At 42.3% G+C, this 13,618-nt stretch overlaps 1 protein-coding gene across 4 annotated transcripts in view; it reads right to left on the bottom strand.

The window, feature by feature from the left end:
• slmapa (sarcolemma associated protein a) overlaps positions 1–13,618 on the bottom strand; it is a 55,722-nt gene that overhangs the window by 16,861 nt on the left and 25,243 nt on the right. For all 4 annotated transcript variants that reach the window (XR_004775358.1, XM_035520236.1, XM_035520238.1 and 1 more), the window contains exons 4-12: positions 7,821–7,857; positions 6,037–6,099; positions 5,709–5,804; positions 5,383–5,454; positions 5,153–5,293; positions 4,843–4,980; positions 4,447–4,615; positions 4,107–4,157; positions 342–401 (exon numbers count right to left, since the gene is read on the bottom strand). Coding sequence is in view for 3 of the 4 variants with exons in the window: in XM_035520236.1 (XP_035376129.1) it covers positions 342–401; positions 4,107–4,157; positions 4,447–4,615; positions 4,843–4,980; positions 5,153–5,293; positions 5,383–5,454; positions 5,709–5,804; positions 6,037–6,099; positions 7,821–7,857 (827 nt within the window). In the remaining variant the exon portion in view is untranslated. The remainder of the gene's footprint in view (positions 1–341; positions 402–4,106; positions 4,158–4,446; positions 4,616–4,842; positions 4,981–5,152; positions 5,294–5,382; positions 5,455–5,708; positions 5,805–6,036; positions 6,100–7,820; positions 7,858–13,618) is intronic.

Here is a 13,618-nt window from a genome sequence, read left to right as displayed (position 1 = left end):
GGAAAAGCAAAGACTAAACTAAAAATAAAGTTGGTTATCAAGCCTCTGCCAGATGCTGTATTTTACTGATCATCATTTGACTGATTCATAATTAATTGTGATCCATTAGTAGTAGAACTGTTCTTCAGTACACCTAAAATCATTAATACGATCATTCCTTCAGGTGTTTGAAAATAGGCAAAAACACTACTAACGGACATTTCTAGGTGATGTTTAACTGCTCAAAAATAAATCAGCAAACCACCTTTTCACATCCAGTTTAAGCTATGATGTTTTTAATCCCATTGTGCATGATTTTAAATAGTAAATATAACAAAACAGATGTGGAAATATCTTCTTACCATCAAAGTTGGATAGCCTGTGAATAGAAGAATCCATGGCTCCTTTTAGCTGCTTCACAGCTATTAAGAGAAGAGATGAGCACATTTTAGGAGAATGCATAACTGCCTGGTCAAACTTGACCAATCAATGCCTTGAACAGTCAGCAAAGCACTGTCTAGTAGCCCCATTGGTAAAACTAGAAAATGAAGAAGCATAAGCATGGCAGTCATTTATCATCCAAAAACACCAAAATTATGCACATCGGTCTTTGTATCATCCCAAAGCATAGCAACATTGATCAGTGTATTGGTTGTAAGAAGCTTACATGCCTTGAAGGCATGCAGGTGAAGAGGCAGAGACCCACAGCGGAGAGAAACCAAAGAGCCAGAGGGAAGTGAGATGGCAATAGGTAGCATGCAAGAGTGTGAGGAGGCCTGTTTACTGGGTAGTTCGCATAAATCTCCTGGAATCAATTTTTTTTTTTTAATACTTAGACAAACTTGAGACTGCAAATTATCTGAGACCATACATTTTAATGCTTTCAGAGTTTAAAAAAATGTAACTCCCAGCTAATTAAAAAAATAAAAAATAAAAACAACACACAAACACACCAAAGCACTAAGAATACTGTGTAAAAAAGGTTATCCAAGTTATCCACCTCCAGTGCCCACAACTAACCTAATAAGGAAGGAGGCACATTTTAATGGCACTTCATAGAGGTTCACCACATTCCTAATCCAATCGAACTACCATTAAAGTACAATGTATACTAAAAGGTTTTGTTAAACTCAAGGAGAAAATGTAAAATTAGTACTTTTAGAGATTGTGGCTATGCAGACAATCAAAAACCAGCAAAGGTGTGTTATAGTACAATGTCTGAATTCCTGATTTATTTATTTATTTTTAAATCAACAAATTTTATTTGAAAATCAACTTGTATTTGGATATCATGCACAACAGTATAATACAGCAGCCAGTGTATTAGCTTGCACCTGGACAGAAGTATAAATGTAATCGGTATAAAAATTGCCACTAATCAAATAAGTCAAATAAATCTTACAAATCAGAGAAATAAATTAGCAACAAAAATCTGAGTACACAGCCCACAAACCACCAGACCAACTTGTTCAAACTGTAACAAAACAAATAATTTGCTGAATCCTGAACACACTGCACAGTCTGAGAAAGGACAACACAAAATTCTTTGAAGAGAGTGCTAAAGTTTCCTCCTCAGGTAAGAACATTTACTGGCTGAAGGGCATGTGGCCCATTAATGCCATTTGTGTTAGTGCAGCCCCCTCCATTCATTAAAAGAAAGTGGTCTAACAAAAGAGAAAAACCTGCCATTAAATAATAACACTTACTTTCAAATGGAGGGAAAAAAGAAAGCAAGCACCCTACTTCAAATCAAGATGTGATTTTAATCAATTAAATAAGAAAAAAAATAAATCCAGCTACAAAACCAGCTCTACAGGGGATAAAATAAGACAGAAACAGACAAAAGTGCAAAGGGCTAGGCAAAGGACCACTCCTTTGCCTAGCCCTTTGCACTTTTGTCTGTTTCTGTCTTATTTCACAAACACCATGGACCTGACCCCAACTCCTCTCAAGAAATATCAGTACCTAGGCTCATCCCAATCATAGAGATAAATCATGATATTGTCTTTTATCATTTACTTTGTTTTTTAGGAAATGAAATATACATTACAAAAATTCAGCTCTATGGCCCTTCTACATTAAACAACAATTCGAAACTAGTTTTAAAGATACCAAAATTAAGCAGGCTTTAAAAGCTGTCTATTCGCAGCATAACTTTCCCCAAGGCTATCGAGCACACCGATGCATACATATTACATGCATACACGTATGCATCAGTATGCTCGGCCATCAGAATAAAACGTGTCATTCAGCAGGGAAGCACTGTAATTTAGTATAATATAAAAGCATTACATTTATTAAATGACATAGCTGTTCGCATTGCCAGATGTTGCTGTGACAGCAATGAAGCTGTTATGAAGATGGAATCTTGAGGAAAAATAACTCATCTACACTTTAGAACTTTAATACCCCACCCCTTTTTTTTCTTACATTTTTTTTTTCTCAAAACTGGCTTCACCTTGAGGAACCTCAGTCAAAAATTATCAGGATTAATATAAAGCCCACTTTCAAACTCAAGATCAAATCTACTCTATCCAGAAGCAGAATTTTGAACTTTGTTGTCTGACTACATCATGAAAGTTCTACAGCTATGAATCCAATTTATGAATAGTTATGTGAATGGCCTACAAGTGCAGCCATGCTCCCAGGGTCCACTCTGACTCATTTGCTCCATTAATAGAAAACTGGCTCAAGCCGGGTGATCCAAGAAAAGGGACCTACCAGTATCCAGCACTCCTGATGCAGGCAGGTGTACTATGGCTGCTTGTCACTGAAAACCCTTTCGATACAAAACAAAGCTGAATCCTTTCTGAACTGCTATGCAGCTCATTTGCAACCATAGGCCTGTGTAGTGTAAGCTGAGGGAATGGCACAGCCAATGTCTCTTTCTGCCAAGGGGCTGGTGGTTTGTGGTTCACCACATGCCGCGTGTACACAAATACAAAAATTACCACCACAGAGACAGTCATGCAACCCAACTAATTTTGCGCATTTTCCATTGAGACGTTTCTCACAATGAAGTTTAAAAAAACCTCCATTATAACTCTCCTTTGTAAACCTCATTCAGCCATAAGCAGCATGAATTTAGGTGAAAATAGACTTCAGACAGGTATAAAGTAAATAATGTTCGCAGTATAAAAGACCTTTCAGCAGAATGCAGATAATCATTACTGTAATGACTTCCTCATGCATCTACTCACTAAGGCTGTTAGGGTGCATCTTTCCCCATTAGTCACAGCATATGGTTGAATTGTTACCTCACCAATGATTCTTACAACATGTAAAATAAAATACCAACTAGCACTATATATTCTTTTTGTGTGTGTTTCCATACATTATTGGTCCTTATCCCATTTGGTTCCAGCAACTTTCCAAAAATAGTGGATGAAGTTTGTGACTACCTCCCACTGTATTCCCTCTAAATCATACTACAGCAATGCTTTGCATGAAAGCATATGGACTGTACTGAATATGCTATTTTTAGTATATTAGCAAGTTTTAATGCACAATTAAAGCACAGTAAAGCATGGCATTGCTACCTCCCTTTGGGCTTAGAGAAAGACATCTGTGCATATCCAAAATCTGTTTGTTTGGGTTTTTTGTTTGGGGTGTGCACCTTTACTGTTTGCACTTAACAGCATCAATAGTTATTTTAAAAAAAGTTATGAAATACTTTTATACCAATGAGATTAATACTGATAACATTTTTATATAATGTAATCAATTTATCAAAAATATTGGATTGTGTACTTTACTCATGGCCAACATTTTAGATTATACCACACCACTAAAATTTCCAAACCACAACACTCCTACCAATGACAACCAAATTAATTACTAATCAAAACTACAACCTGCACTGCTGGACAGAGAACATAAAAGTAACAACCTAAAATGCTGATGATGTAGGCTCCTAGCAAGTGTGTGGACTTGACAAACATGCTCGGATAAAACATATGGCTACCTTCCAGAACAGACCAAAGTAGAAGCGAGGACAATGACAATAGACAGAAATCAGAAAAACAACCAACAACAAAAAAGGCAAGAGAATATTCATGCCAAATTAGTATGAGAGGAGATGCAAAGTTAGCAGACCACACTAAGTGTCATGGGCAGTCCAAACTCACCTAAACTGTTGTTTTCCTTTAGGCTTTTCTCCTGCAGTTGCTCTAACCTGACTGAAAAACGATAATGAGATGATGTAGAATGACCAAAAGGGGAGTTAAAAAAAAAAAGTCTCAATTGAGGAGCCATTAAGTTCAAGCTTTATACTATGGTTTCAAAGGTGGTACTATGTCTCCTTTTTGCAAGCCTTCTTGGTGCAGAATAATTATAAAAAGCACCGTTATGGACATCTGCCACATCAATAAATCATATGGTGGTAGGGTAGGTGTACCCCAAGTGGTTCTTGGTTCATTTCACCAGGTGATCAAAGCAAGCATGTGGGTTCCCACATGGGCATCCTACCTTGCAGGGCAGCAAGTCTCTCATTGGTGAAGTCATTGTCTGCCTGCAGGGCTTCGATGCGGGCCTGCAGAGCCTGCTCCTTCTCTTCCATCTCCTCAATTCGGAGCTGTAGCTCCTTCTTCTCATTCAGGCCCTTCTGAGTGAGCTCCTCCTGCTTGCCTTCCACCAGCTGGAGAAGACAAAGCAGGGAGTGGGGGGAGGGGTAAACTAATCTACAAACTTGCACAGGCAGAAAAGGCAAATATTGTTGACAAACACTGAAATTCAGTGATTTCACAGTTGATTCCTGACAGTGTCCCAAAAGCATTGAGTGGACCACAAACTAATATGTTTAACGCATGTACTTATGTATTCTGAAGGTTGTCTATCGCGCCTATGCAGGAAGTGTGGTCTTGCCTTGATCTTATCAGTAAGGTCCTTGATCTCGTTCACAGCGGCATTGTACTTGTTAGCAAGCTCCCCGAGCTCCTCTTGCGTACGCTCATTCATCTCCTTCAGGTGCGTGCACTCATCCTCTGTGTTGCTAAGGCTCCTCTGCAGAAACACAACAAATGGCAGGTTACCGTGCATGGCCACTGAAGCACTAGCCTCAGTCTTTAGCACACTCCATGCTCTGGGCTGGTTGCTTTGGTCGCAGCAATAGCCGTTGCCTACTGTCTATGCATGGAGGCTTGATGCTGCAATCCTCAGGCACATTCGAGCTTACCTCCACTTCCGACAGTTTCCGGACCACCTCAATCTTCTCCTGAAGAACTCGCCTCAGGGACTCTTTGGCTCTTGTCTCATAATTAAGTTTGTCTTCTGTTAAGGCAACAAGTTCCTTTCGGATGCCATCTTCAGTTTGGTTCTGGAGGAATTGTTGCACATTGAGACACAATGAGTTATGACTACTTAGGTGACACACACTGTTTTAAATCAATAGAAAGATGTTCTTACTTTTGAGTATGCCTGCAACTGGTTCCCCATCACTTCCAATCGAGAAAGTAACCGGTCTTCATCAATTAAAGCCTATGAGGAACATTTATTCATTTTTGGTGTATATTAAATCCAATCCACCTCATGGAACAATGTCACATTAAGATCAAAGCAAGGTAAACAGACCTATAGAGAGAACCCTAGGCCAAAAATTATGCAGACTGCAGATCTAAAAATCATGATGATTTGACAGTGAGCAAGAGAGAGAGAGAGAGAGAGAGAGAGGGAGCGTGCGAGCTCTAGTGTCTCCGCAGAACACTCAGTGTGAGGTGAGGACCGACCACTACCTGCCAGCTACTCTCAGAGGCCTCCTGTGTGCTGGCTAGTAGCCGCTGCAGTGTGGCCAACTTCTGTTCCAGCATCTGCTCCCTATGTAAGGCCTCCTGAAGGCAAGGAAAGGACAACCACAGAAAGAGGCAAAGGCAGAACATTGTTACAAGGCAAAGGATACCACAGCATCACTGCAAGACATGTGGCATTAGCTTTCAATTGTATTTTTATGCAATTTCATTGTATATTTAATATTCATTTGAAACTAAAGCAAAGCTCTTTGCTTTCCTGGTGTAAACTGCACATTTCACAAAATGGCCACTTGAGGTCAATGTTGAAGCATACCTGCAGGTACTGGGAGAGCTGAAAAAGTTCCTGAGAGTACATACTGGGCATATTTGCAGTAACCTGGAGGGAACAGGGAAGTCACCATAAAACAAGAATAACCTCAAAACAGTAGACCACACAGCTTCAGACAGGATGTTGTAGCAGATACTCGCTAAAAAGCTGTCCAAGAGCATTGCTTTATGCACCTATTTTAACATGTATACTGAAATCTTGTCATCACAACTAATGGTGTATTTCATTGTACATAAACACAACTGCACTCAGAGGAGAAAAGTGCTGGCTGTCACCATACACTTGATCTGAACCCTGAAGCAGCTCAAGATTAACACAAATTGTGCTTCCATGTAAAATCTAAACTTGACTGTCAACACTGAAGACGTCTCTGAGATCTGTGAAATCTCCAGTGCATTGCGCCACGCATCAGCTCTTGCAGGAAGTATGAATTCAACAAATCCACATAGCACTAGTAGGCTCAGCAGAGAGGATTTTTTTGGGGGGGTGGGGGGGGCGGCAAAACTGACAGTCACATGCTGCAGTCTAGATATACATGCTGTTTGACTGAAGACTCTAGGGCTAGGTTATAGTCGCCTGTAAAAGGGCATGGCGCAGACAGGCCCACATTCCCAAGGTCTGAGAAGAGGCTGTGGATTACACAGCTTCTGCAACATGAGCTAAAAGTGACAGGCCAAAAGCTACTGTTAAATTACAGGATCAGATCCTGCTTCATACACCAGAAAGAGGCGATAAGTTATGGAACCAGTACCTGCTTCTTTTATATGACTTATAAGAGCACAATCTACTACTGGTTTCGTTATGACAGTCAGACAGAAACAGACAGCCAGCCATACATCCAGCACGCAGTGTTGGCAAAGTCACGGCTTCTATTGAGAAGTACTCAGAGCATCTGCTGTTCAAATAAGTGTGATCAAAACCCAATTGGTGATGGTTCACTGACTCAGGGCCTATCATGCAAATCTGCAAGGAAATGAGGAGTGCAAAGTAATGGCTCTGGAGCACACTTGTTTTGAAATTGAAGTCTGCCACCATTCGGAAGGGGAGGCTTGAGGGTAGTGGGAAGAGACTACCCTCAAGTGGTAGTGGGGGGCTCCAGTTTGCTTGCCAACATGATTAAAATTTCTAAGCAAGAGATGTGGCACTTTGCAGCCCTTGGAGAAAGATGCCCCTTTGCAGTGCTGAGTGTGCATCTCCCCTTGGCCCTGCCAGCTGAATTCCTGTCCAGCATGCAGGAAGAGGAGAGAAAGGGTAGGCAGAATGACTGCATAATTTATCTTTACTTCGACCACCCCTGGAACACACTCCATAAATACACCACGACACGTCAGCAGCCTCTGCAGACTGAGAAAGTGAAGTAGATATTGACAAAATAGAGCCATATGATCTCAAGCACCACAAGTCATAAGTCTGTAATGATGCCAATATTATTTTCTAAAACAACTTAGTGGACAGCAGAGTGAGTGCAGGTGTGACTTCTTATATGCCTCACAGGCCAAACACAGATGTCAAACAAGCACTATAAACATTAGACAAAAAGGAAGCATTCTGTTCAGTGCACTCTGATGGACTTCTGGTATCCCAATATGGAGCAAAAAAACGAGGCCCAGGTCAAAATCTTAAGCTCTTTGGGATTCACCCTTTCAAAGATATTTATGGGAAACTAAATGGACTTGGAGTAGCACAGTGCTAATCATTAAAAACAAAGACAAGAAAAGAAAAAAGCCACACAACACACCCAAAGCACGTACAAAAAAGACTGAGCTTACCTTATCAACAGGCAGTGGTAGTGGTGCTTGAATAACACTGAGGGGGGAAAAAGAAAGAAGGGAGAGAAAAAAAGAGAGAGAGAGAAACAGTAAGTGGATCTAAACAACGATTGATCAAACCCACAGCGGCACACAGGCCAAACCCATGCGAGTTCACACTCATGGAAGCCAAGCCCGACCCATCCATCTGTTTGCAGCCGTACTCATTGTAAACGGGCTAACTTTTTTCGGGGTTAATCTTTAACAGTGACGCAGCTGCATATGAATGTGGCCAAAGAACCGCAGGGCTGTTAAGCTCCCTCCCAGACAAACAGGCAGAGAGATGGCAAAGTGCAAAGTGCACTGATACTCGTTTATACTTGATGCACTGTGAACAGAAACATTTGGCCCTCACATATCCTTTCATTTTCCGCCATTTCGCTGTCCTCTTAAAACGAAACACACTGAAGTTCACACTAAGTATGCAATGGTCATACTGCCAAGTTATGTATTTTCCCTTAATCATGGAACATGAAATAAGCAAAAGACTTTTGCCATCAAAACCTTATACTTGCTAAAAAAACAAAATGGTGTGCAGCCCCATGGCAAGGACGAAAAGCAACGCAAGCAATATATTAACTTTATTACCCCTATAGCCTCAAGTAGAGATTTTCTGCCTTTAAATGAGGAGCAATGTCTATACACTCTCAGCATACTAACAGCAGTTGTTACATGAGTAGTTTCACAATCCAGAATCCATGCAACAAAGTTTGCTGACATTCAGGGGAAAGTGGGGAGTAATCTAATGGCTCAATGCACCACCACTCTACTTCCTGTATCCAAAAGAGATTGCATGGGGCCAGGGAGCAAAATGTCAGCAGTGCTACAGGACTTTGAACACCAAAACAGCCATAAGGCAGAGAAGGATTACATCTCACCAGCTGGACAGGGAGAAACATGGTGACCTTGCTTGACTATATACTTGAACCAGGGCAATATATTATTGCTTTAAATTTCACAAAGAATTTTACAGACCAGCTCAGATGGTCTTAACATACAAAGCAAAATGCTTTGGGCTTTAAAATATCCTGCAAATACAACAAACAAAATCCTTATTGTGAAATCATATAACAATGATGAGGGGAATAACATGACGAGAACATTAAGACTCCAATATTTTGGGATCAGTCTACATGTTCACCCAAATCATTCCTGTCCAGCCACACAATTCACTCACATTAGGTCACCTCCACCCCCTATGTATGGCATGCCCAGTGCTATACAATCATTGGTCATAAAAGCGCTCATTACATAGTCAAGCAAAGAGACAAGCACAGTACCTTGAGCACACACATTCTGTTAAATCACCACTGATAAGTAGTTCCCCAGGAGAGCAGATAACTGTAAAGTCAGGTCATTGTCATCACTTTCATGCATTTAGCCTGTCATTTCGCACCCTCAGATTCAGTTTTAGTTACTGCTGCATGAAAACACCCACACAGCTTGAGGATATGTCAAGGAATGGATTTCAGAAGGACAAATCCTTTAGCATGACAGAGACATAACTATTACTGCTGGTTTTCTTTTTATGAAATTCTTGCACAAATGAGTCACATTCTAGTTTGAACCCTGTCTCTCCTCATTGGCTAGATAAGGAAGGTGGAGGGTGTTCACTTCTGCTATATCATCAAAGCAAGTCCAGCCCATGCTCTTCCAAACAAAATATCGCTCAAGCCTCTCCCATGGCTGGGGGGTCAAATATAAACTGTCAAACCAACATTTTTAGACTTTTAATTTATGCCTCATATGTAGGGTCCAGCTACATTCACAGGAAAATTGGTTCATTTTACAAATCTAGTTTTGGTTCACAAACTTGTAATTTTAGGAGACAAACTTCAAACTAGGTAGCTATCTACATAGCTAGGAGTAACTTGGCTTCACAAACAGACTGGCCAGCAACACTAACAGGCTACCGTAATGGAGTGGGAAGCACTGAACACAAGCAACCAACCCCAGCGTGAGGGGGTATGTATATGCAGAGGATGTGGGAACTATCGATGCTTCAAAACCCAACTTGCTCCTAAACAACTAGAAGCTCAGTGTTACAATATCCATTAGCAGCAATGGCTATCACAACTTGAGATTGACAAGATGCTACAACAAGCGGGAGCCAGGAAGACGGGGCAGATGGGATATCCCCACACCGCAAACATGGGAATGAAGACCCAATGAGTCCATGCACCAAGCTTAACATCCAGAGTTGCTGACAGTCTACCAAGACCAAGTGAAGTACCTGAAAGGCTGCTGGAAGGCGTGAATTCAATACTACAGATGATCCTTACTGTGGCCATGACAGACAAAACAGGTGACATACACCACAGCAACAGTGGCTTCAAGATGAACTTCAAGGAACAGTATCCTCCATGGAGAAGGAGATTAGAGGTCAAGATAAAGGCCACACAGACAGAAGTCAGCCAGCACCCAAAAAGGTACCTGGAGAGGCCTTGGACAGTGCCAAGCAAAAATTAAATAGCTCTGGCTACCCTCCAGAAGACATACACACGAGATGTAGAAGCCAGGACAAGAAACAGGATGTTCTCCGGTGAGCTGTCCAAAGTGTACTCTCAGTGGCAGGGTAACAGCTCAAGAATAGACCCATGAAAGCTGGAAAGGCATCACACGACAACAATGCCCAGTGGTTACAGAACCTGAGAGCTGACCACAGCAACCACCCTTAACAGGCTCCAGTAACCATCATGCTAGCAGACATCCAGAAAGGGTCACAAGCATGAAGAACCTGACAACTCCAAGCCCTGACATGGTTCATGCCTGCTAGCTGAAGAAGCAAATGAAGCAGCAGCTACATAAAATGACTGAAGGCCTGATAAGCCTGATCCTGAAGAACCCCCCCCCCCAAAAAAGGGGCAGTTCCATCCAACTATCGACCAATAACCTGCCCCTGTATAACATGGAAACTCCTGTCAGGCATCACTGCGGTCAAGTAGGCACATGGCTCAATACATGAGCAGGGCCCAGAAAGGCATTGGCAAAAAAAAAAAAAAAAAACGCACCACAACACAGGAGGCAAGATTGTAAAACCAGACAGAACAACCTGTGCACCACCTGAATTGATTACAAGAAAGCCTATGATTCAATGGCCCACACATGGATCCTGGAATGCTTGAGGTTGTATAACATCAACAGGAATCTTTCATCAAGAACTCAGTGGGACTGTGGAAGATGACCCTAGAAACCAACTTCAGGCCAATACCATGAGTCACCTTCAAGTGCGGGATTTACCACGGAGATGCCTTGTGGCTGCCGCTGTTCTGAATCAGCCTGAACCCCTTCAGTGAGCTCACCAAGAGTGTCTACGGATACCGGCTATGGAATGGAGCAACCATCCTTCACCTCCTGTACATGGTTGACATCAAGCTGTATGCCAGAAGTGAACAAGATGACTCACTAATCTCTCTCACTTGGATATACAGAAACGGCATCGGAATGTCATTCGGGCTGGATAAGTGTGGTTGTATGGTTACAAGGAGAAGGAAGGTAGCACAGAGTAGAACAGAGGGGATCAAACTACCAGAAAGAAATGTAAACATACGTCGAGGGCAGGTACAAGTACCTTAGAATCCCACAGGCAAATGGGAATCATGAAGAGGCCACAAGGAATGCAGCTATACCCACAAAGAGTGAGGCAAGCCCTGAGAAGTCAGCTGAATAGGATAAGCACCAAGTCAACAACACCTATGCTCTGCCAGTCATCAGATATCCTGCTGGCATAAGCTGCCCTAAGGAGGAGATAGAAGCCACTGCCATAAAGACAAGGAAACTCCTCACAGAGGATTTCATCCCAAATCTAGCACTTAGACTGTAGAGTAAGCAGAAAGCATTGGGCCAAGGACTAGTGAGTGTCTATCCAGCCACTAGTTAAACAGCAGCAGAAACCCAAAGAGGAAGGAAATGAAGAGGAACAGGGACAAATCATGGGAGGAAAAACCCTCGCATAGTACGTACCACTGGCAGATAGTGGAAATGGCTGATATGGAGAAAACCTAACAATGGCTGGATATGGTTGGATTAACCTTGGGAAGTCGACGGATATTTATTTTTTTCTGCTTCGCAATGCTTTTATTAATATATTTGCAATAAGATTTCTTAGATTATAGGTTAAGATGCATGTCATCTGCCTCTCACCTCCAACTGTTCATTTCTTCATTCTCCAAGTTCCACCTAGCTCTTGAATATACATTAAGTGTATAGCATGTCCTGGCATGAAGATTGCCTTTTTGGATGTTTCAGTGAAGTTTGCTAATTCTATTATAAACCTACAGACTCTCACAATTCTTCACATCCCAAACCCTGTAAAAACTTTAATCCTTAATCACAGCTGCTTAAACACATTTGCATTGAGAATGAAGACTTCCACCAGAAAAGCATGGAAATGTGAGAATATCTTCAAAACTGTGGGTTTCCTGAGGAAGTGGTAAGTTATGCCTTTGCTTGTGTTTTACCTGTTCAGAGAATGGACACACTGACCTATAAACAAGAATTCCCTTGGTGCTGATTTATAAAATATTATACTTAAACACTTTAGAATCCTTCAGGACGATGCCGAGACCACATCCCTTTTTAAGGATCTTGCACTAATCTCCTATAGCTGAGACAAAAAGATCAAAGACATGCTCGTCAAGAGTGAGATAAATAATCATTTAAATAATTGCTGTGGTACTGTAGCCTCTCTACATTATGAGTGCAACTCATTTCTAAATGATCTCAACTCCAGAAGACTGCATTCTCACAATGGCGCCGGTGAGGTCGGCTGCTGTCATAACAGCTCCGTCCACACCTTTGCACTTTTTTCGCAATTTTTTCCACTCTTTTTCGCCATCTCGGTTCCCTGAAAAACCCTTCTCACTGCACCATGACACGCATCTCAAAGCAGAGATTCGCTTGTTTCTCTTTATCTACATAACTCACCTCAAGCAGTCTCTAACACCGGACCCAAGCTGGCCGACGGAGATCCTGAGGGAGAACAAAGGACGTGACGTGAAGAAAAGGCCTTGAGGGAAGTGAGCCGGCATCAGGAACAGGCTGAGGGCTCAGGCACACAGAGCTCCCTTACCTAGCATCCTGCTAGCCAATGTCCAGTCTCTGGACAACAAACTCAATAACCTCCGGGCCAGGGTAAAGTTCCAGAGGGACATTCGTGCCTGCAACCTGCTCTGCTTCACCGAGTCGTGGCTGAACCCAGCGGTACCAAGCCAAGCTATCCAGCTGGCTGAGTCCCTCTCGGTTCACAGCATGGACAGGACGGTGAATTTGGGGCAGTCAAGTGGCGGTGGTGTGTGTGTGATGGTAAACAACAGCTGGTGCAATGATGCCAATGTTGTTACTCTCGCCTGCTCCTGTTCACCCAACCTGGAGCTGCTCTACCTTCCTCGTGAGTTCACCTCGGTCATCATCAACTGTGTACATTCCAACTCAGGCCAACACGTACACTGCACTGTGTGAACTTCATGAGGCTCTCACACAGTTTCAGGTACACCAGGATGCTGCACTTAACCTCAAGCGTGCAGTGGCCAACCTTTACCAACACGTAACCTTCCCCATCAGGGGAAAGAGGACACTAGACCACTACTACACCCCATACAAGGTTAGTTACAAAGCACTAGCTAATCCACCGTTTTGTAAGTCAGACCACGCCACCATCTTCCTCATACCAAAATATAAACAAGGGCTGAAACGGGAAACTCCGGTTCAGAGGGGGGTCATGCAATGGACAGACCAAATCAGTGGCTGTTCTGCAGGAT

This window comes from Electrophorus electricus, chromosome 20 (genome assembly GCF_013358815.1).
Source record: "Electrophorus electricus isolate fEleEle1 chromosome 20, fEleEle1.pri, whole genome shotgun sequence".
Classification (NCBI taxonomy): Eukaryota; Metazoa; Chordata; class Actinopteri; order Gymnotiformes; family Gymnotidae; genus Electrophorus; species Electrophorus electricus.
This window is presented reverse-complemented; position numbering and strand designations above follow the sequence as displayed.